We start from the raw sequence: 25,236 nt of genomic DNA on the forward strand, positions 1-25,236 counted from the left end.
CGATCTGTAATATTCCCAAATGTCAGAATTGATTTGCCGCGAGAGTCTGGAAATCTCTATCCGGAAAGTGGACTCAGAAGAAATAGAATTTGGTTCAGTTTAAAAAAATTGAAAAATAGTCACCCCAGAGTGAACCCCCCTCGTATTCGTGGTGAGCTGAGAGCGAAGGGGTGTGGGTTGTAGGCCAGTCCTTCCCTGGGGGCGGGCGCCTATTGTCAAGGGGCTGATCTTCAAAAAGATTGCAACAAGGCGAAATCCTTTCAAAGCAACATAGAGCGAACAAAGGGAGTCCGAACTCGTGCGGAATATAATGCACTGTTTTGCAATATTCTGTGTATGAACTGACCTTGTTTGCTAAGGGTCGTTTTCTTCTCTCCCTCACTGCGTCATTGGGGAGAGATTATGAACTTTTGTTTGTCTTATTTGGCTAACGTTCTCGGCGCTGTGTTTAGGGGTTTATCTGATAGAGATTGAGTTCTGAATTTGAAATGTTTCGGTACTGCACCATCCTCAGAAATTAGACAACTTCACGAGTAAGTACAAAGGTATGTAACCTGCTGATTGTTCGGTAAAAGGTACTCGTTTAGAAAGAGGAGAGTTTCATTAGTTAGTTTGAGCGTAAAAGAACCTTTTGGACAACCCTAGCATTTTATTCCCGATGTCAGCTTCACGCCTGTGAATCCTTAGTAGGCACAAACCTGTATTTGCAGTTTGTGTTATAAAACCTTTGACCCTACTATAAATCACGCCACGAGTACCCAACCCTGTGCAAATCAAATGTCCGTAAATTTAAGCGTGATTCAGCAAGCCGTGTCCTACGTTTGTCTCCACTGAAGACCACTCATTGCGTAGTCATGCCAGAGTGACTACAATCCATCAAAGGTATAAACGGCAGTAGTCTTCACAACAAGGAGGTGTTCACAATGAACAGGAATATTTTCAAAGGACCTGTTCGAATTTCCCTGTCAAGAGGCTTAGACGCCCTACAGGTGAGGTGCTATTGTTCGGATATGCAGGCAGGACAGGTGTGGGCCCACCTGCCCTCCAGAATGGGCCGGGGCACGCGCCACATTTCACGCCCCAAGAGATAACTTTTGTCTGCATCATTTGTCAAAGCTATCCCGCGACAAAAAGGAGGGAAAAAATCGACTGAAGGTGCACAAACATCTGAAAGATTACAGGGGTTTGCCGCTGTAGCTGGACGAAGTCCAGGGTCCGTTTGCACAAGGTATAAAATGCGGCCCATGTTGGTATTAGATTTGGCGGGAATTTGCTTTTTATCAGCGACTGTACGTAGCTTGATTTCAAGGGTATTACCTGAAGACAGGTGTGCACGTACTAAGGTTTTGTACTGAAGTATATCATATCACATCATAGGTGGTATTTGGACTTTGATCGATCATGGTGTTCAAAGTAACGGAGTTCTGCAAACGGTTATTGAGTAGGCCCTACGCCTTGGAAACCCAACTGAATAAAGAGATTGGTATAAATTTCTCCCCGAGATTTACGCCCATGAAGATAAGCATGACAACCTTCCAATTTTTGCTCAAGACGATTTCGATTCTACGATTAGCATGGCCGGACAAGGCCATCTTGCTGCGAGTTCCGGTCCGTGCCTAGTCCGGAGTGTGGTCTCTGCTCGACTTATGATGGAAACTCCAAGTATCCAAACATCCCCTGTGAACAAAGGGGAAGTCGAGCAGAGACCACACTCCGGACTAGGCACGGACCGGAACTCGCAGCAAGATGGCCTTGTCCGGCCATGCTAATCGTAGAATCGAAATCGTCTTGAGCAAAAATTGGAAGGTTGTCATGCTTATCTTCATGGGCGTAAGTCTCGGGGATGGGGTTATGTATCACCCCACCACTTTTTGAGGTGGGTGATGGGCTATCCAATCATCCCGCCCCACTCACTTTTTGCCATGAGCGTAAAGATTCAAGCAGATTGTAAGGAGCTCTGAGGATTTCCCAACAATAAAAACGTTTGCAATATCACTAAACAGGGATAATTTATTTTATAAAGCCATAAACATGCCATTCTGATGTAAGATTTTGCATGGATTTGATACACATTAAAGATGTACATCTTTAGTATGAACACTCCCCCTTATATTTTCAAGCTTCCATGGCCAGGCAAGTCATCCCCCACCTTTCCCCATCTCCCAATTTCCAGCACAGATTTATTCCACTGCCTAAATTGATAAAGAAACAAAAGTACATCATAGGATGAGTGGGGATTGTTCCCAGGATAGGTGGAAACGAATAGGCACACCACGCTTTTATCATTTCATTTTCAAATGTTTTGCAAAACTGGTCTTTCACTCTTATTATATATTTTCACGTCATGTACCAAATCAAAATTGGGTCGGGTCGTGAGCGGCCACTAAATGCCACTTCAGTGCGTGGAGTACATACAGTGTAGTTATAATATGGACGCTTCTCGGCTGCACCACCACAAGAGGGCCTCCTACCAAAACAAATTATGAAGTATAGTACCCAGAGCGCATTCAATGAAAACAATGCGACGCAAAGTGAATCAATATAATCACACAGTTGACTCATGGTCAGACTAAATGCCCCGTGACATGTCGCATTTGGTTCCGCTGTCCGTGAAAAAGAAGGTTCAGACAACTTTTAACTTTCTTAAATGTCATTATATCTTTCACATTGTTATATAAGTCAGATGGAGACGGAAGCGGGAGATAAATTGCCATCTTGGAGTCAAGCTAGGCAGACATAGGCCTAAATATTCGACATTAGGGCCGTTTTCCAATACTCGACTTGGGCTCCGTCATGTCCGTCTCAGGCTTCAACTGTTTTTTTACTTCCTGACTTTGAGGTTGTAAGCGCAACAGCAACTCTGAAAGTGCCACAAAACATCAAGTAAGATGCAAAAGAACCAAAAATTACAGTACTTCAATTTAAGTTACACGCTTCAGACCCACAATCGGGGATTGGTTTCCTACACAAAGCCTCAGACGGAGACGAAGTTGAGTATTGGAAAACGGATTCTTACTATTGCTAAGCTAACGTATGGGACTCTGTCATGTCTGTTCAGCATGCACAATCTTGCCACTTGAGCAAACTACACTTGACACTTAGAGTGACGGTGTTTTACTCTTCCTGAGTTGAATGTCAAGTAAATAGTTTTCCTTCAACTCGGGATGGAGTACAGTAAATTTGCGCAAGATTCCAGATTGCACTAAACAACTAAATTTAAAAGGACCAGCCTGTAAAGTGCTACTGCTAGTTACATATACTCAGACTGGCGTCGAGCTGATCAACAAAGCTAGCTTACAGAAAGGCAGTTGGAAAAGTCGGTGTCAGAGGTAGCATAAAGACAGTTCCTTCTAATTCATGATGCTTGAATGATATTATGATGTGCTTAAAGGGAAGAAAAGTCAAAGATTTCCTACAAAATCGATCAACAGGTTCAGTACAGTCAATTGACCATGCAGATCTACCAATTACCCCAACATACTGATTAAGTGTCTCTTTGTTCCCGAGTAAAGATTAAAATGAGTAACAAAGTTTAAGTGTTGTCTTCACAAAAATTACAAACAATTCAGATTGTCTCATATTTTCAGTGTCCATTTGCTCCCCGATATTCTTCATATAAGTAGACTCACCCAACCATGCAGTTTTCATTCCCAAGATCCGTGAAACTTGAACCGATTTGAAATGAATTTGGAAAGACTCAAAATAATCTGTGAAGAAAAATTTGGAAACCAAGGAATCGTTGAAGTTGATCATTTTATACAATTTCAATTTTCGTACTTGGGTCTTTTTTTATCCGTCTTTGCAGGCCATTTTGGATTATTCAGTGGTGCATCGGTTGGTAGCCCTCATCAGACGTGTGGTGGTTATCAGGTTGGAGCACTATGGGAGTCAAAGGCTTGCAGGGCTTTGCTGACAACTGCCCTGGTGTTCTGGTGCAAGTTAACATAGCGCACCTTGCTGCAGACTTTCAGCGACACCATGACAGGAAGCCAGTCCTCCTCGTTGACGGCATGGGCTGTATGCGTACATTCTTCAGCCCAAGGACACCCTGGATTTTCAGTGGGCAGTGGAAACTGTTACTGGACAGAATTAAGTGTTTTGTGGATGCTTTTACCGCAGTGGGGATTGAACTAGTGTTTATATTTGATGGCGTCATTGAAAACTCGAAGATTGCAGAGTGGGTCAAAAGACGAAATGAAGAAATCAAGAAGGTCGGCAAGATCTTTCAGAGTGTCAAGAAGGATGGTAGACATCCAAATGACAGTTTTTTGTATCTTCCTTCTGGTCTTAGCTTTTTTTCTCAACAAGCCCTTAAGATTCACGGTGCCACTGTTTATAGTTCTGTCATTGAGGCTGACAGGGCCATTTTTCAATTCTATAGGAAGTACCAGGCCTTTGGTGTATTGGGCCAAGACTCTGACTTCCTGGTGTACGATATCCACAACTACTTTTCACTGAATTCTCTACAATTTGAAAGGAGGCTTGAGGTTAAGAGATACGACAGAGGGAGACTGTGTAGGCAGCTCTGTCTACAGCCCTTCCACCTGCCTCTCTTGGCCTGCCTGATGGGCAACGATGTGATAGCCCATGAAAGTTTAAGTGGCTTCCATTCTCGACTCACGGGATGGCCATCCAATAGGTTCTCCGATCTGCTGCCGGTTGTTGCCCGCTTCTTGTCAGATCTGCAGATTGGGCGCTTGACGCCAAAGGTTGTGGCAGATTTAGAGCTGCGCGTCTTTGGCGAGGCCAAGCACATGTTGGGGCTGATGGACAAAGTGGTAAGCCAGTACGTTCAGTTGACTGAGCCTGAACCTCCTGCTGTTACACACGTCAGAAGCGGTTGTATGGAACAACGCCAGGATCAGGCACTTGTTAAGTCTTCACCTCAGTCTAGATCTGGATCCAGGGCAGGAGTTGAAGACCAGCTTACTTTTCAGGATAAAAGCACAGCCTCGCAATGCCAGACACAGCTGTTTGAGGCCTTGAGAAAGGCTCACGTGAACGCCAACATCCCCTCCAGAATCTTCAACTTGTTCTCTGACCACGTCTATCAGCGGAGACCCGGGCTGGAGGACTCGACAGACTCCACCATGCCTACAGCCGGCCTGCTGCTCCGACCGATTCGTAAACGGATGTATGGATTGATTCTTGGGGTTGGGCCAGAGGAGGATGTGAGCATTTCACGGCTGCCAACCAGTGCCCTGTGTGGAGCCAGTGCGTCAGCAACGAGCTCCTCTTGCTCGGACACAACTGCCAAGCACCTTCCGAGTTTGTGTACACCACTGCAAGGGTTAGTGATCGGTGTGAATGCAGTGAAGGAATGGGTTGCTTGTCCTGGCCACACCCTAGCCATGGAGCCAGAGATTGTGGAAGCAGAGCCCTTGAATGTTCCAGGTGCGTATTGGGAGTGAGGGAGGTGTGGTACCTTCCGCAATTTGAGATAAGTGGGATATGATCAAGGCCTTCATGGTATTGTTCTTACTGTCATTCATGAATCATAATTCTTTCTCAATTGGCTGTTGTCTTAAATAGAAATGTTGAATTACTTAATGATTGGAATTGAGTGTTAAGTAAAGTTCAGTTTTTGATGTCCAATGATGAAGAGTCTAAGCTCGTCGATATTTTCGGTAACGTTATCAATCAGTTTTGCATCTTGACAGTGAAAATGTTGACAATTCCCATTTATTTCCTTTTGGTAAAATTTTTCTAAGGACCTGTAACTCAGAAGGACTTTTGATTGTTGGATTTCTGTGCTGTTGCCTCAATGCATTGCAAGCTGCTGAGTTTAATGTCTGATGGTTCAGAACAGTTTACATTTTGCACATCCATATGAAGATATAGTTTTTTGCATGTGAATTTGAACATTCACAAAAGGTACAAAATTCACATTCTTGAACATGAAATTCATAAAAAAGACCACTCTTCTCATGAGCGAAATGACACAGAATCAACTGAAATTCACTGAAAACCAGCATTTTTGGGTGAGCACATGTAGCTGATTGGAGGAAAAACCTTTCTTATGTTGTTCATGTTGTTCTTGAATCTGAAAGGACGCACACCCCAGCTAGAGGCTTTTTGGCTGGGCCCACAGGCAGAGGCGTGGCCCTTGAAGCTACGGGTGTTCCTGGCCTGTATGCACTGTGACCTGGACCCCGCCCTGCTCCACCGCCTCCCAGTACATCTTATACTCCTCTGCGTCCTCCTCCGCTACTTTGACCAGCACAGCACACCCAGGTTCCTCCGCGAGAACGACGTTGATGCCTTTGTGGCCCAAGCCGTGTGTCTGCCGATGTACACCCTGGCAAGTCTGGAGAATCTCAGGGTAAGACTAGCTATCATTGCAAGCCTGTAAGCAAGCACTTCTGCGTGGGATCTGTCAGAAATCCTCTGTTGTACAGGAAACCAGTGGCACACTCTTTGTCCTTCAGACTTTCATGGACATCCATTGACCCTTATATGTAGTAATAGAGGCCTGGCCCTGCCATTCTCAATCCTGCCAAATTGTCCAATACATCTGGGAGATTTGGAAATGTTTTAGAGGGTTATGGTTATGGCATTTTACATGGCTTTTGCCTTTCAGTGGATATGGCTAAATGCACTGAATGGGTGGTCAGTTTCTTTGGTCTTGTGATTTCTTTGAAATTCCCAATGCCATATCGGCTACATACATGTATGTGTATGAATGGCATAGACTGGTTTATTTAGTGCAAATTGTGTTAGTATGAACCACATACTAGTACATTTTCAAATTTCACCTGTTTCTTCTCAGCTTTTTTTAAGTTTGTGAATTTTGTCATGTAGGATTGATGATGGATCTCCGCACATGCATAGACCTTTTTTTTTCAAACCCAGATCAGCTGCTGATGCAAGATTTTGTTCAGACGCTGCCATTTTTTGATGGCTACACTGTCTTTTGTGTCTGTTGATGGCTCAGTGCATAGGTGCGCTTATCCATTCTCATGTGAAGCATCTTTATCGTCCACCATCTGAAAACTTTGAACTCTGATGACATTGTGCTGAGAGCCCTCACTACAGTTGTTACAATCATGCAATATAAGAAAAGACCCATCTCTCTCCATCTTCATACAGTCCTGGGTAGTTTTGTTCATCTGCAGTACCAATAAGTTGACTACTTTTGTTTCCCCGTGAGCATGCGACTTAAATTGTTAGTTGATCATTCTGTAATACTGTGCTCTGTCTTGTGGCAAGTACTACACATTTACACATGAGATGTATTACACATTTTTGACGCTGATGATGTGTATTTGTAAGGCTATATTCAAGTGTCATAAATAGTGCTGCAACTAGGTGCCAAGGTTCGGTTTGGGTTCAGTTTGGACACGGTTCGGAAATTTTTTGCCGAACGGATAATGGCAGTTTGTTATTTGAGATTTGCAAACCACTTCGAGTCACACTACGACTTTTGATCAAACAAAAGGCGAGTTAGGCCACCATGTGAATTCTCACCACATGCTATTTACAACCATCGCTTGATGCGCAGCCATCGTAAGTTTACTGTACATGTACATTTACATTAGCGTACGCATATGTGCCAAGTGCTGGTGCAGCATAACTCGTTATCCATGTGTTTGCTTTTTTTACAAAGTTTTCTTGCATGCATTCCGTGCGCTATCAATGCCATGCCATATTAAAGCTGAGCATCCAAACCAACCAATTTGGTTCGAAAGTGCCATCTTTGATGATTTTTGGTTTGGTTCGTTGGTTCAGCTGCAGCACAAGACATAAGTTATTTAACATTCGTATTTACCATGTGGCCTTTCAAAAATTACATTATTCAAGACATGACATGACAATTGAAATTGTATACCCCGACATAGGCAGCATGGATATTGACTCATGTTGATACAGCTGTGATCTGCAATTTGATTTTATCTCACCAGAGGCCACGAATTGATACCAGGGGTGTACAGCTGGCCGCCCTCTTCTTGAGGGGCGTGTCCCTGGTCTGTGAGGTCAATGGGGCCTGTGGCCGGCCTCTGGACATGGCCAACCTGATGCCCTGGCGCTTCTTTGACGGCAAGCTGTTCCACCTGAAGTACCTGATGAGCCAGGGTAGGGTGTCAGTACAGCAACTCTGCGACAGAAATGTGAGTCCATCTTTTGAGCCTTGTGGCCTGCCGGTCAGAGTCTTAACCTTGTGTCATGGGAGCTTGGAACCCACTTAAGACCGGTTGGAACTTGAATCTTGTGTCATGTTGGGGTGGAACCAACTTTGGGCCTGTCATGCCAAGATGCCGCAAAAATATTTGTATGTTTAGATGCACAGTGACTGTGAACATTGCGTCATTTTACAAGCTTGAGCACTGTGGTTGTCACAAGCTTGGAGTTCCTGTAATGAATTCACTTGCAGCAAAAGGGAACAAGTTCAACATCAAAGGGCCATGTAACAGAAATAGTGTACTGAAATACCGCAAGTGTAATGCATTACCCCATAGTAATTGATTGTCAATCTTGTTTTGCCTATTGTAGGGAGGCTTGTGGCCTGTTTTCCATGCTAATGAAACTATGCATATTCATCAGCCAAACAGTGATTTTTGGTGAAGTTAAAATTCTGCAGGTGCATTCGCATCAAAGTTTCCCTAATTTCCTTTTTTGGCATTCAGTTCACTTTTCTTCATGCATATGTCCATTGTCCAGTGCGGTGCTTAGGTTGTAATTTAAAATGAAAATCCTGTGTTACTTTAATATTACTTTCAGGCTGAAATTGATTTCAATGACCCTTTGTACCCTCTTACAACTGAGATTGATGTGGCTGATAAAGGAATTGGTAGCCCTCTGGGCTTCAAGCAAGACTGACAAGAGTGCTTAGCTGCATCATAAATAGACTGTGCTAGATTTTATGATTGCTCTGTGATTGCGTGCTTCCAAGATATCTGGCACAATATAAATGCTCCATTGCTGCTTGACCAATGCACCAAGGTATCAAAGACTCATCGAGTGTCCCATCAAGCTGTCATTTCCCGTGATTTGTTGTTGTTAATGGTTATCCTCCCGTCATGTGCGTAGTTTGCATTTCTGCAGACCCTGGAACCCTCCTGCGGTACCTTTTGAGAGAAGACCGGTTCATAAATTGTTCAGGGCGGTCTGGGAATACGGAATTTTATGTCGGGGGTTGGCTCGTTTCACCACACAGCATACCTCCTGAATACTTGCACTGCAGTGTTTTCTTTGTGCAGACATACAGATTGCTTGGGACCGTCACAAGACATTGCACCAAAACAAGTACATGTTTGTCGTCACTATAAACATGTTTGTAAACATGTCGTGGGGTTCATCTTCCCATCTAGTGATGGATGTTGTCCGTCATCCTGATGGAAACCGTGATGTTTGCATTTTATTCAAATATTGGATCTTATGATTTGGTAGATGACATTTTGTCCAAAACCTTTGGATTTCACTTGGCAAAGTTCTGTCCTGTTGTCATCCTTAGCCGCTTGACACGTGACCTGTCAAGTGAGTCTTTGTCAAGTGGGTCTTCATTTACCTGATGGCGTCTGATGGTTTTGGTTGAAGCATTGTCAATCAAAATCTAAGCTCCACTTTATTGATTTACAAACATCAGCTTTCCCAACATTTATGCGCAAAGACCTATTACCCTCCCAGAACCTTTGAAATCTTCCCTGAGGTTTAGAGGAGTGTTGCAGTATCGAGGAAATGGTGTCCAGCCTCCATCTACGGTTCTAAAGAATGCACCATAGGTTTCCTGTACAAGGGAGGATTCTGAAGAGCCAAGGAAGATTCCTGGCAAATTTACTTTTGGTAGTTAGGTTGAATGAAAGGGGATGCTTTTGATAACTTTACCAAGTTCTTGTGGATAGTGAGCATATTGTGTCATTTCATCACCATTCAGTCATGTTGCTTGGTACCAAGGGTTGCTGCACTCAAATAAGACAGAGCTGAATGCATGTCTGATTGTCAATATTTCACAACAAATTCTGTGGTGTTCCTCTGTTTCACATCGTGCCAGGGTAGCGATTATCATACTGACCAAAGATGAAAAACATTTGCATTTGAATTTTGCGATATCTAAAAAGTGGGAGCACGAGGCAATACAAAAGCCAGAAACCCAGGCGTATGAGTGGACGCCGTTTGGTCTGACAGCAAAGCTGTTATCTACACCTTCTTCAAAAGATTGGATGTTTTTCTGCACTAAAAGGAAATGTTTTTAGCTGAGATAACAGTTGGTCAGCTGTGGGGTTTTGGTAAACAAGGAACCCCAAAACAACTGAAAAATAAAAGCTGCGACCTTGAGAGCCCTGGGGAATGGCAACCCTGGGACTTCCTTTTTGCAGACTATGGAACAGTCAGTGAGCCAGTGTTCTAGTACTTGTTAGGGAAGAAAACATGAATTGTTCTGATTCAGAAAATATAGGCCTATGATTATGGATGCAGTGGTAAAACAAATTTTTATGAGGGGACAAATGGAATGTTCCATTCTATGACAAGCTGCATAGAATGGATTAGTTCATCTATCACCAAATGATTCTTTCCATTGCACACATGCGAATTATTCATTATTTGTTCGTACATTGTCTGAAATAATCCGCAATAAATCTCCACCTACTTGAATCCCACTGCAATGTGGTCAAAAGGTTTTTTGTATGATGCATTAACCGTTTTTTTTTGTATGATGCATTAACCGTTCCGGGGTGTGTGGGATCGGGTACCTTGGGTTTCTACGCATAGCCGGGGTGCCTGTACTCGGAACAAAAGACCGGGCTGCTGGGAATTGCCAACATTTTTTCAGTTGTCAAAAGCGGAGGAAATCCATTGTTTTGAAAGGTTACATCTCTGTTTGTGGCATTCAGCACAAGCAGATTACCACCGGGGATAAAAGCGCTCCAGTGATGAGTCATACAATACCGCTGCATGCTAATCTGGCCCCCTATTGAAAAGACGCCAGCAGCGCACTGGGCCAGTTTCAGGAACAAAAGAAAGTTACATTACACCGCACAATCTGAGCTCTTTTTACAAAGCGGCAGGCCTGTCTGGAATACTCGGGCGTCAATAGATGTTGTCCGTCAGATTAGAGTAGACACCAGACAGTCACTTAATGGGGTGTAGGTGTTCAGGGAAAAAGAGATGAATTGTGAAGACTTTGGAAAACCGAAGATATTGAAAAATCGCCCGGCATTAGACACTGCATTTCCAAAGGCACCCAGCAGCAATTGGTGAAGCTACCCCCCCCGACCCACCCCCCAGCTTCCACCACTAGCTATTGTGCCATATGTTGGGATGAATAACCCATGATTGCCTCCCTCTTGACCCAATAATCAGATGACAGGGATTTGTTCAGGTGTTTTTTGAAACTCACCATGTTATCAGTTATTGCTCACCGTTAGGCCTAATTCATATTAGGGGGGGGCATCTGAAAGAAGCGGGGTAAAAGTTCTTGTTTAAATTTTGATTTGTTGCCTTTGTGGACTCTTGTTCTGAGTGACACAGTTTGAGATGTCATGCGGGGCATTGCACTGCATTCTTGAAAATGAGGTGGAAAGTAGCAATTCACAGATCCCTCCTTCTTTGGCTTTGCCATCAGCAGGAATCTGAATGCAAAAAATCAGGTTAGACTTGTCAAGCTTTATTCAATTGAAACATTTATAAATTGATAGCATTGTAACAAAGGTTTTGAAACTGGACATTTTATTCACTTGTTGATTCATGCAATTTACCAAGGAGAGAGAAAGTATTTTGTTTAAATAGAAAGAGGTACTGAGTTGCTGAGGCACAAAATTAAACACTTCTTTCACCATTTTGTTAAAAGAGAAAATTGGAAATGAAAAAGGCTTTTTATATTTGCCCAGTGGTATTTATCAGTTGTTTGGGAAATGTATTGTTGAGAAGAATGGATTTGAGCAAGGCTGAGGAACGTGTGATGGGGACGTAAGCCAGGGAGAGAATTAGTCTCGACATGACTTCTACCTTGCACATGCTTGAAGAAGGTTCCCTCGACTCGGATACTATGCACATGTGGTAGTAATCAACTATTCCATTTTTTTGTTTTCTTGAAGACAGCATCTCAGACTTAATCCAACTTTGCTAAGTTGGAGTATAAGATAATGAACAGATGTAATGTCTGGATGATTCTTTGAAAAAGTTTAATAGACTGAAATCATTCTGCATAATCAGTGATCATTGCAATAATTCCGATTAAAGATTTTCTAGGTAAGCAACCTGTGATGCCAAACGAGCACACCCACCACCTGTTATTGCTGATGGCTTCCTCTAACAATGCCTTCTGCTCGTCATTAGTGTACATTTTAACTCTGGAAGGCACCATTTTTTTCAGTCGCAAATGAGTGCCGTTCACCAGCTGTCGGATGAAAATTGGACCCACACCTCTCTTTGTGTCTCTGAAGGAAGCATCTCCGTGGATTATCATCCTCAGTGTGGTAAAAAATTGGGTTTCATTAGCTACATGCCCACTGAGATACATATGTCATTGGTATCCTGAATCCCTAACTCACCAGGATTCCAAATGTGTTTGTCTTGTTTGTGTGAGCCTATTAATGATGTTTCCACAGGATACAGACATTAGAGAGTTAATGAGCTTTGTGTCAGTGTAACTTCACTGCCCACAGGGCATGGTCTGGCACCTCTCCCAACCTCCATATGGTTTGGATCCTGGTCTTGCAGAGCTCCATGATTTCTTTCCACACTTCTGTGTCACACCTGCATGTGTGCTGAAGGCATGCCTGATTCCAGTTCGTGTTTCAGTTACACCTGTTTCAACAGCCAAACAGGAAATGCTCACTGGAATAAATGTGCATCGTATGTTATCAGTCAGAGTTGAAAGAAAAAAAAAAATAACAAATCAAGGTTGGCAGTAGACATAAGTAGCACAGCAGCATTCACATGAGCACAGTGTTAACTGTTTCTAGCTGTAGTTATTATGATGCTTACAAATGGGTCATTAGGGAGAGTTTTTGTGGTAAATTTTTCGACAATAGGGAGACATCGGTCATTGGGAGACATTTCAATGTCTCCCTAATGCCCCAGCTACCAGAGGGAGGCCGAATTTTACAGTCCAAAGTTTGAGAGATGATAGATTAGGGTCTAAAATTGAAAATATACAAAGTTTGGTTCAGATCAGATTAGGGAATATTGAATTAGGGGACAGTAAAATTTGTGCACGTTCTTATGGGAATGTCTCCCAAGTGACCCATTTTCGGTAATCCATATTGTTATTATTTAGTTCTGGTAATGACACCAAAGATTCCTCAGAAGTGCCCTAGGCACTGTAGCTCGCAAGCACGAAGAAACCTGTACAGAGGAGACAATGAGAAGCAGTTACAGTTTTAGAGGTGGGAGGAAAACCCCAGAGGAATATTCTGGGTAAACCCACTAAATCAGGTAGGGACTGAAAACCTAATATACAATATGTGGACTGAGCTGCGAATCGAATCTGAACCACAGAGGTGGAAGGCGAGGAAAGAACCACTACGCCAACCGGACTCCTGGTACATGTAGCTTGATTAGGCAAAAAAAAAACACTCTGTCTCTGGTCAGACCTTTTTTTTTTTTTTTTTTTTTTTAGGGGGATGGGGTTGGCTTTTTAAGACTGGCAACGAACACGGAAATGAGTGGCATATTCAATCAAAGAGCAAAGGCTAGTAGTAGCACGTCGCACGTCATGCCGCCATTGTTGGTGATCAGCTGGCTGCAACTTTGTAACCTACCCATGGTCTACTGTTTGTGTTCGACATCAACATTACGCAGTTGTAACGGATCTATCACCGGGTACGAGCTGCCCAGGAATTAGTCTGGTTCCTTGAACAAATTGCCCTTCCGACATATGGACTTGTGGCCGGGAATCAGTCTACTCCCGAACATTCAGGCAGTGCGGAAATAAAAAAAAAATTGACGCGCATGTTCAAAATCGACGCGCACGCTGACCAGAGACCGACTTTTTTTTTGGCCTTAGCCTGTTAATATTCCTGAGGTACATGTATGTTATTAGACAGGTGATATGGTTAGGAAGAAAGGCTTGAAGAGAATAAAAGGAAACACAGCTTACTTTAATCTCTCTTATGTCCTTAAAAGTAATTTTTGGTGGTGGGGATGCCTGTGATCATTGATTCCTGTTGAAATAAACACAAAATTTTCTCTTACTCAACATTTCCAGTGTAAGTCACGTTAGACTGATTGGGTTCTCTGTGTATTCTCCGCACATGTATATGTACATACCTCCTACACAATGACAAAGAGAGAGGTCTGTCAGACACTTGCAGGCACTGGCCACCAAGCGCCCGTTCCCCACACGTAAATACCATGGTTTTGTGTACAGTTTGATTCAAAATGGTCTTGTGTAGTGCAGTATATGTATCAGGACTGTCACAAATAGTCCCACAACACCACCTTCTGTCGCTGTGTTCAGTCCACAAGCCCCCCTTTGCAGGGATTTTCTGCAGAAATTCAAGGAGGGTGTCAGTTCCATTCCCAACAACCGCAACATTCTCAAATGATGTCCTTCTCCATGGAAGATAAATGAACGGGCAGGACGCCCTGGTAGTTGTAGGTAGACTTCTCTGAGGTCCCCTTGGTTGTTATTTTGGTGAAGTGCATTGACTTCAAAACATTGGGGTAATTGCAAAGCGCTTGCTGTGTAGCACCTGCGAAACCATACACTGAATAAATAGAGGGGTTGCATAGGGACTGGCCCACTCTGTGATGAAAAACTGTGATGAAAAACAAAATGGAATGGAAGGGAGGCGAAGCAAAAAAGAAAAAAAAAAGGAATACAGTCCTAGAAGATTTGCATCACCCCAAGCAGATTGTTTTTGCACATGACTTGTTTTGGATCGGCGGACGTTCAGGGAGATGGAATTTGGGGAGATGAAATGTACATCGTTTTGTGTTGATTTATGCAAATAGGGTGTGGAAACAGCTGAAGTTGGGGGGGGGGGAGTTTCTGAGAAGGGGAGGGGGGGAAATGCATTGCAGGTGTCTGCAATTACAGATGGAGGCATATACTGCATGATGGAGAAGGGTACACATCATGCAGGGAAATTACATGACAGGTGTTTCCTGGGGTAGACTTTCGTAAATGTGGTCTGGAACATGGCACTGTGTTTTTGATGCGGTGGGGTGGGGGAACACTAATAATATAAGGATGTAACAACTCACCAGTGTGTGTGTAATTAAGAGCATTTGTCATATGAGGAAACATAAATGACTTCCAGAAACATTTTCATTTGAATTCAAATAATCGTATTGAAAATATGGGTGTCGTTGAAGGAATTGGTATTGAAACAAAATATCGGGGGCATGTTTTCATGGCCTGTAAAAAGGAACATGTTTGTGACATCACGATGATACGGGGAACGTCCTCAGAAATGAAGAATGAGGTACTCTTACGTCTGGGAGAGATGCAGTACGAAGTGACATCTGAAATAGCAGATGACACTGTTGCCAAACATCTATTGGGCTGTAATATTCAACACTGCTTCCCTCTCTTTTCACACACACAAAAATCACTTGCTTCCTTATGGTATTTAGCACCACTGTGAACTCGTGATGAATCTCCAGGTACCACAAGCCTGCAGTTGTCTCCAAGACATCCTGCAATGCCATTGCAATTGAAACATCAACCATGTAAAATGTCGAGTGCCTCCCAAAAAATTACACAGATCAAATAAGCAGCTGTACGTACTCGTAACAATTTCACAGAGCCCAAAAAAAAGGAAAAAAAAGCAGTGTATGTTGAAATGTTGAGCATGTTGAAACCCTGTATAGATGTCAAAAAAGATTAAAGAGAAGTTATAAAGTGCACGTTTCAAGAGAAAAATCAAACAGGCCAGTCTAGGTGCAATTTAAAAGAAAGGAAATCTCAGTTTATGGATGAAAACAGCTGAGAAGGAGCAATTTAACATTTTGTGTGAAAAGTATGATAGTTTAGAACTATTTCTGATGGGTACCAATAAACAGCTCCAAAGAGTTTGGATATATTGTGCTTAAAAATGTGTCAAGCTAGAGAAAATAGTTCATTTTTCAATGTTCTTTTGTGGTTATAATATAAAAAATGTCACCTCCTTTTCTTCAGTTTCAGGTTTAAGGAAAGAAATATGTTTCCAGCTGAAGAATTTTTCAAGAGCAAAACATTTTGGAATCTATGCTGGCCATAGATAGCTGATTTTAGCACACTTTGTATTTTTTGGGTTCTCCGTCTCCTGGAGTGAAATCTTCTTTGGGAAGCTGGCATATTTCAGGCAGGTTAGAAATTGGTGAAATACAGCCCTCAGGTGTCTGTCAGGAAGTGTGCGCATTCCCCCTTCCCACATCTGCTGCCAGAGCTCAGCCTGGTCCCAAGAGCTCTAAGCTCACTCCCCAAGGGTGTAACAGAGGCTTCTGAAGATACCGGGGATCATTTCTCAGTTATGACAGCTCTGCCAACCACAGTCAGTCTCTTAAAATGTCTTCCATTTATTCTAAAGGTCAGGGTGCACTTGGTGCCACGATCCCTCCTTTTACCAGTCCTCTTCTGAAATTCGGCATCCAAATGGGGCAACTGTATGACTTGGGATGAAACGCTGTAGCTAATTACAGGATTGAGCTTCAATGTGTCATCTGCCCTGTTTGATAAAATCCCGAAATATATCTCTGGTCTGCAGGGTCAGGACCCAGTGTCTGTGCTTGAACCTCTCCATACCCATCATACTGTGGTTTTTCCTTTTGCCCTTGGAATAGACAAGGCCTCACCTTAAAGTCTAATTCCTGATGTCCAAATATTCAAGTGGCCCACAAGCCCAGCTGTCTCATCTCATCTTTTCACCACCTTACTTCAAACAGCTTTAGCCTTGAGACATTCCATTTCCCCTTGTCTTTCTTCTATTTTGCACCCCTTACGCAATTCTGGCTTTCCTTTTACTTCTTCACAACTGGAACAAAAATGTGAACACCTTCCATCGTCATGACTTTGGTGTTTCTTTGTTCACTCACTCTTTGGTCCACGCTTCTGAGTAGCCTTGGCCTTGTGCTCAGTTGATTAAAAAAAGAAAAAAAAAAAGAAAATGTCCTTTTCTTTTTTAATTTTGAAGTGAAAATGTGCCAGTTCCAAAAGAGGAGCATCTTCCGAAAGTATTGACGGTGGAATGAGACATGTTTTAATTCCCTCCTGCATCCTTTTTCCTGTCCTCATTTCTGACTGTCTCTTTGCCCATCTGCTGTCAGTAATTTAGCAGCCATGCATGCCAGGTCTGGTTTCATCTGCTGTTTTCTGAACTATGCGGTCTGTCATCAGATTGCAGAAAGTTGGATGAATCCCCCCCCTTTTCCCATAGTCTGGCCAGAATTCTGGAATGTTAATGCTTTCTGATGGCCACTGTCAGTCACTGAGTCTGTCATGCAGATCCTCCCTGAGGTCCATGATGATGATGATGATACCTGTTTGTCTGCGATGCCAAAATCAGTTTGAAGAGACCCAGAGGAGATGACAACAGGGGTTGCCCTTGTTGTGTAAAAACTAGGACTTCACACCAGAAGTCCTGTAATACATTCATATATCACTTCAGACAAACATTAAAAACCTTTTTGTTAACACTTTTGTGGAGACCACAGTTTATAAAAACTGTCATCAATGATATGCCAGAGCAAAAATGAAATAAAAACGATGATTAGTGTCAATACCTCCAAAATAATCCCTTTTTTTTCAGAACATGTTCTCACCGACCACAAAACACAGCTTTTGTGAGAGGGTGTTGTGTTTGTTCTCTTAGCTATGTCAGAATCCAGATTTTGTTAAGAAGAATTTGGATATGTGACCATTTCAGGATCGTAAGGCTTAAGTAACATTGGAAACAGCATGCCAGATCTGGATCAGACAAATTTTCTCAACATTGACTGGCACATTTGCTCCTCCATTAGGGTAGGGGTGAGGTGGGGTGGGGTGGGGTGGGGTAATTCCTGACTTGACAGCGATCACATGCCTGGATTCATCAATATGAGCAGTTCCATTCCTGAAGTGTCCATGTGGTCGGTGCAACAGGTTACTGTGCTGTGTGGTATGCTTTGAGCTGCTTACTGAATGCACTGGACAGTTGATTTACCTCAGTCCAAATTCTAAATGGGTGTGGGGTGGGATGACTGCTTTTTGTGTGCTTGTGTGTCAATTGAAAGTTGCCAAAAAGACGAGGATTCATGACTCGGAAATCTTAGAAATTTTTCTCTTGTTTCTGGTCAGAACATGATTATTTTGCAGATCCTGGGGAAGAAGATTTTGGGAGAATGCCCTCGGAGGGCTTCCCGCTGTTCAATTCTGGACCAGTGCCAAATCGTGCGCATATGCAGCAATACAGATGGCTTGGTCTCACATTCTCTTCCACCACAAAATCTGGCAGGGGGACGAGGGAGGGAGTTTACGTGTTTATATTCAGTGATGCATGTTTGCTGAATGAGGAACGGTTGGCGTTTACGGTCGGATCTGCCATAAATGGCCACTCTCAAATCTAAAAGAAAAAAAAAAGGGAATGAAAAGAAAGAAAGAATGGTTACTGAGAGCAGCTGCTGGGGATTTACTATTTCTCATGTACATCCCATCAACTTTTCTTTTACATTTTGAGCCCCCCTCTGCGCCAACAGGCTTTCCTGTCAATGAAATGTTCATAAATCATAATCCTGCTGCTTCTGTGTGCCTTTGGTACGAGTGTCAACCCTTTCAGTCTGTGTTTCTGTTGTAGGAGTTTAGGCCTCGGGTTTTGTAATGTCAAGTCTGGACCATTTCAATTAACAATCACTCAACATTCAGTCCCTTTTGTGTGTGTGTGGGGGGGGGGGCTTTTTTGTTTGAGAAAGGAAAGTTGCCATTTCCTTTAGATTTATGTTTTGAAAGAAATGTTCTTTTTTTTTGTTTACCCATAGCAGACAGGAAATAGAGTTTCAAAAATGGAAACCCCAGGAAGGGGAAGTAGGCCCCATGCGCTGTTAGAAATCATTTGTGTGCTTGGATACGTGCCAGCTTTGTTCGTCAGACATTCTTTTATGTTGTCAGTTACTGACAGCAGTACCATTGCATTGTCCCCTCCCCCATGAAAAAAAGACAAAGAAAAACAGAACAGAAAGTTGACTTGCATTTGGAAGCAAAACAGTGAAAACGTTTCCTTTTTTTTAGCCTGTTAAAAGCAGCATTGATGCTCGATTGTGGGAAGGTGAACAGCGGTAGACATTGACTCGTCACTTAACTTGACAAGCTTTTGTGTCCTCAGCAGTGACGGCTGGAAGTGCTGTGGTGCTGGCTTTGTCTGACTATCAATCATACCACTGAAAGGGACAGAAAGTAATCTCGGCTGCTGTCTCCAAAGTCAGAATCAGTTTTTGATTGATGAAGTACACATTGCACAATCCTTGGGGAGCAGTTCATCATCTCTTGAGGCAAATGAACATACCATGTCACAAGTAAATTGTTGCAGGCTAGACCAGGATGAAACAGCAAATGGTCAGGAACTCTTTTGGGAAGGAAAGTTGTACTTGAAGACTTATATGATAGTATTAGTATTTTTATCATTATTGAAAGGAATCTTATGAGAATGGCCAGTAAATTTTGAGGAAGGATAGTGACACCTGGACTAGCAATGAAGTTACTCATGCATGTCTATGCACCCCAAGGGACTGTGAGTGACCAGATGAGGGTCAGCCGAGGGAAATATGTACTGTACATGCAGGTCAATCTGCTGGTCACTCACAAGACACTTTGCAGGATTTTATAATTTCAAACACTATAACCAGTCAAAAATTTGGAGTGTAGTGGGCACAATGCTTCTTGACGCACATCTAGTTCACGCTGATGCAAACTTCATGCACGAGCCTGTATTAGTGAACCCAATATTTCCATGTTTCGTCCAACCAGGATGAAGAACGAGCAAGAGGTGTGACTGCTGCACGTGGTTTGGGGTTGTTGAGTGTGGTCGGGATTAGTGGAGCAATCATTGAACCAGAGAAATGTGTGGTTTGGACGGACAGCCAAGATTAGGGTGTGGCTGTTAGTAATGGAGGGTGTGTGAGTGTGGTGAACTGCCACAGCAACATCCCTCCCTGCGATTAGGGAGGGGTATGGGCATGGTTGATGGGGGTTGCAGGTACCTGAACCAAGGGTGGCGGTACTGTTGAAGTCCATGGTTACTACAATGAAGGTGGGGAGAAGGGTGTGATTCCAATCGGTACTAGCCCACAGGAATGGAAGGGTTCAGAGAGATGCCACTGACCATATGTTGTTTTTGCAAAGACAAGGTTGTCTTACTTTTCATTCCAATTTGTAAATACTTGATTAAACCTTTCCAATGATTTTTATGGGAGTTGGTAGACTACGAGATGTTGGTTGCCTTGAATTGTGAAGAATGAATTGTTTTTCAAAGCAAAGATTCTTCAGTGTTGTAAATGTGCATTGTAAATGATCTATTTTGATAGGAACTTCGGTTCCATCTCCAATATCCTAAACTGTGCAGCAACATAAGTGATACTTTCTTTGTTCTCTTAACCTTCAAGGGGCATCAAGCCCCACAGTAATACATGTAGGTAGACGAACATTGCCTTATCCAATCCTACAAAATCCTCCAAAACCTGATAGATTATGAAGGATTGGGGAAGGTAAGGGTTAGCACACACTAAAGAGCCTGCTTCAGCAACCAATTTCCATTTTGAAAAACAAAAGGCTGATATCCCAGATTGAGTTTGATCACATTGTTCACCTGCTGCAGGCAACAGCAATTGAGGATTTCTACTTGGTGAGGTCATGTATCTACTCCCGGGCACCGGTTTCAGAGCACCAGTAGTAAGTACATACAAATTCCAGAGGTAATCTCACTCATTCATGGCAGATATTTAGAAAAAACTCCACAAAGGTACTTATACCAAATCCTTTCACTTTAGAGAATGTCCATATTCAAGCATGTAAGAGCCGTTTTCAGCATGTATTCAGGTCCAGCTGCTCTTTGTTTTCAACAAGTGCAGTTGAACAAAGTTTCATTGATCAAGGTACTTTGATGACACAGAAATTGGTAGGCCAAATACCCCAAAGTTTGACGAGATTCAGATTGCATAATCCTTTTCAGTCTTACGTGCCTGCAATGTATTAAACTTGTTCAGACTTTCATTTTTTCATGGCATTGTACTTGTATTTACTTCAACCTTTCTGTAAATGTTTCTCTCTCATTGAGTGGTTATCTTGGAACATCATATATTCTAAATTCAAATTATTATCATCTGAATTTATTCATATATATATATAATTTATTTATATTATGAAATTAAATCTAGTTGATTTGTTGATTTTGCTTGAATTGATGAATCTATTTTGGAGGAAACCATTTAAGGGTGTGCGCTCGTGTGCAGTTCCTGAAAAGTGGACTGTGCTACCCGTGTGGGCTGTTGTGTTTGTGTTGACAGGCAAGACACTTTATTGCAATTGCCTTTCTTTACCCAGGGGTATAAATAACTACCATAGAGAGCAGAGAACAGCTTTTAATCATTTCAAATTGCTGTATTAAAAGCAATCTTGTTGAAAATGGTACAAATGGTGCATTGTGTGCAGTATAAGCCTGTGTATTATGATTGAATTGGTTGATTTCATATGTATTGAATTTTGCAATTACACAACTCTGAGACGCAACACTATAAAAAAGTCATTAATTCTCTATGTATGAGATTCTTAAATACTACATTGGCATAATCCTAGTTATCAATTATGGTCAACACTTGGCTCGAATGAAGTAGTTCAGAAATATTTTGTGGACCTTTTTAGTTATATCTATTTGTCGTGGGACAGTTTCCAGCAAAAAACTGGCCTAAAGTGGTTTAAAGGCAAACTGTGTCGTGCTGCGGAATAATGGGTTTGCCGTAATTAAGTGTGGGGTTTAATTGCGGTAGCGTGACTAGATAAAATGTTGGCAAATGGATCTTCGGCACGCAGAGTTTTTAAGGACCCTCTTAAAGCCAGCAATAGGGAGAAACGGGGAGTGCAATTAATATACCTCGCACGGAAGGCTGGCAGATTAGTGGACGGTGTATATCCACACGCATGCAGGCAGCTGCGCCGCATAACGAACATCATTGTGATTAGTGTGGCCAGCAACACGTTGTTGTGGTCGCACTCTGCAGGCAGGCTTTAATGAGGTTAACATAACCTGCACACTCCCTCCCGGTATCCTGCAGTCCCTGGTCATCCAGCCTGGGACCCCCTCGAGGCAAGGCTCAGGTCGTCTACTTGGTGTTGTGGGGCCTTGGGTTATTAGAATCCCCTCCGCCTAGCCTGCAACAAATGAGCACCGGGCTCTTACAAACATCCTTTTACAACATCTCTCTATGTCCCTGTGGATGCTATTGTTTGTTCACCATGGCCGAGAGTGATTTGATGTCATATTACATTTGTGGGGGATGCTGTCTGTTTGTTCAGCTCTTCAGTTGGTGTGTACTCTGAATTCAGCCAGTGGTTGCTTTGTCGAAACCCGAAATGGAAGAAGTGGCTGGAACTTGATGTCTTTTCTTTGCGGCTTTCAAATAACAAGATAATTAATTTCCTGAAGAGAGGAGACCAAGCCTTCCCAATAGTGACACTAGTGTGACTGAGGTACCTCCAATCTCTGCGTTCCTTGACAACATTTTGCACAGCAAGAGGTTTCAGACACTACTGGTGGGTTCTGGTTTGAAACTGTTTGTTCTCAAATGACCACGTGCTAGGCTTCATTGGCCCTCTGTATCTGTCCGGCTGTTACTCTGAGCAAGCATTTCCACAATGATCGCTTGTGTATGCAACTTCCCAGACGATCGCAGACTATTCTTCTGACCTCAGAATGTCAGCGGCAGATGCAGTCAGACCTGCCTGCCAAATGCAGAACATATTGATTGCAAAGCGGCCCACCACACATGTCAATTGAACTCTCTTCTTGCTCGAGAAAGAACAAAAACCACTTCTTTATCACTCACGGTCCTCTGTGTAACACACTAATGAACCCTAGGGGCAAACACACTTACATATAGCTCTGTCAGACAGCAACAATGAAGATGCGATGTCCATGTTTTTGTTCTGTATATATCAATGCTTGGCTACTTTTTGCTTGAACCATGTTTGCAGTTTGTGTCTGCAGTATTTCTGTGAAATAATGGAGTTATATATCAATAGTCCTCTCCACATACAAAGAAAAATAAGTGGAATTAGATCAATTATGGTCCTGCTTACTCAGCCAACATTTGGTACATGGCTACAATAGCAATCAATGAACATACGTACCCTAAGGGTGTGTAAAGTCCATTTCTGTATAATTTGCTGTCTGTGTCCCAGCCTTGCCAGACAAGCTTGAAGGAAACCCTTTCATAAAACCCGCACTGGGCCAGTCTACTGTCTAAACAAAATAAGTACATAATAGGGATTCTTGAGTTAAATGTCAAAAATGAATGATGAGAAAGTGTTGACCTTTAGTGTGTCCTAGCAAGAAAGGGTAGGCCTATGCATTAACCTTTCAGTTTGAAGTCACACTCGGATATTACACGCATAGCCTTGGTGTCCTCTGGCAGGCCATAATTACGTATTCACGTGATTCTTATCCCGTTTTCTCTCATCAGTCCAGTTCTCCCGGGCTAATTTGCCATTTTGCACTCTCTCAGTTTCTCCTCTTTGCCCAGTCCCTCGCTAGCCGGGCCTCTCTCCCCCATCTGCCTTCCCCGAATGAGCCCACGGCAAGGGCATTTTGTCCAAATTGGCCAGTGACGCTGACAGAGGTCAGCCCAGTCCGTTGTTTTTGATAACCTTACCAGGAGCAACAGCGACAAGAGAAAGTGATCGCCTTCTGAGGGTACATGTGATTTCTTCTTCTGCTTGTGCAAAAAAAAAAAAAAAGGGGAGAAATTGGTAATCAAAGCGGGTGTCCAAACCTCACCTGGTACTGGCAGTTGACCTTTATGCAACATCTGATGAGATGTTGATTACCAGAGGTTTTGCTGACTGGTGGACAAGATATGGGGGGTTGTTACATATAGACCAGGCTACTCACTGTAACCATTCGGCATGTAGCTGTGCTTCTTACTGTGCTGAAATCCATGGCAACATCTTTAAAATCCCTCCCACAGAAAATAATAATAATAACAAATTACCGCTAGTGGGTCATTAGGGACACATTCCCATAAGAACATGCACAACATTTTTCCAACTTTACTGTCCCATAATTCAATATTCCCTAGTCTGATCTGACCGAAACTTTGTATGTTTTCATTTTAGACCCTAATCTATCATCTCTCAAAATCTAGACAGTAAAATTCGGCCTCCTTCTGGTAGTTTGAAAATAAGGAGACACTGAAATGTCTCCCAAAAAGCCAATATCTCCCTAATGCTGAAAAATTTACCACAAAATGTCTCCCAAATAACCTGTTTGTAAATATAATGTAGCACATTACAATCATAAGGTGACCTCAATGTGCTTTATAGGATAAAACCAAATTTAAAGATACAATATAGCCCATTAAAACATCACTACAAGTACATGTACATCAAAATGAAAATACATGTACCAGTACATTCATAGACAAACTATACATGTACATACATTAAAATCTAAATCCCTTCATAAAGAATTTACTTAAAAACTTGACGAAACTAGTGTTTTTAGTGCTGTTTTGAATGACAAACGATTGGGTGCATTTCTGATAAAATATGGGAGCCTGTTCCAAAGGATGGGTACAGATACTGAGAAGGCACCCCTGCCATAGTGATCCAAGTTAAATTGTGGCTGAACCAAGCGTGTTTGAGAGATGAACGAGTGACTATTGAACACTCTCGAATTGTGAGTAAATCTGACAAATAACCAGGAGCTTGCTTTTTGAAGCTGTATAAACAAAAATAAGAATTTTCAGAAGTCAGAATTGGAAAACCTGATTGAATGAGTGAGGGTAAGGTTGTGTAATTGGGTACCAAGAACTGGAAAAATGATTCTATATAGGAAGAAAGAACTGAATGATTAGTGGTCTGCTAAATACTGCCCTCACTTGATCCCAACAATGAAACATTGCCTAAGAGACGGGGCTTGGCCTTTTTATAATACAGTGACAGATATTGTCACTGTTCTTGCGTGACAGTGACTTTTTTTTATTTGTTAACCATGTTTTGCATAATAAGGCTGCCAAGTTTTCTACTGAGCTGATTGTCACATTAGTGACCCCATCCTAACATGAGTAGTAAGTCAGCAGTGCCACTTTTGCACAAATGTACATGTATTAATCGATAGCAGCTCCCAACAT

At 42.5% G+C, this 25,236-nt stretch overlaps 1 protein-coding gene across 6 annotated transcripts in view; it reads left to right on the forward strand.

Moving 5' to 3' along the window:
• The first annotated feature begins 874 nt into the window (after positions 1 to 874).
• Positions 875 to 25,236, forward strand: part of LOC110975146 (constitutive coactivator of peroxisome proliferator-activated receptor gamma-like) — a 28,874-nt gene continuing 4,512 nt past the window's right edge. The window contains exons 1-5 of one of the 6 annotated variants that reach the window (XM_022227318.2): positions 2,531 to 2,621; positions 3,806 to 5,394; positions 6,051 to 6,322; positions 7,902 to 8,108; positions 20,709 to 20,782. In XM_022227318.2, coding sequence (XP_022083010.2) covers positions 3,882 to 5,394; positions 6,051 to 6,322; positions 7,902 to 8,108; positions 20,709 to 20,782 — 2,066 coding nt within the window. In that variant the 5' untranslated portion in view covers positions 2,531 to 2,621; positions 3,806 to 3,881. The other 5 variants (XM_087136616.1, XM_087136607.1, XM_087136592.1 and 2 more) reach the window with 5 other exon arrangements.

Source organism: Acanthaster planci, linkage group LG01, assembly GCF_054643075.1.
Source record: "Acanthaster planci isolate LZ-2023a linkage group LG01, COTS_SCS, whole genome shotgun sequence".
NCBI lineage: Eukaryota > Metazoa > Echinodermata > Asteroidea > Valvatida > Acanthasteridae > Acanthaster > Acanthaster planci.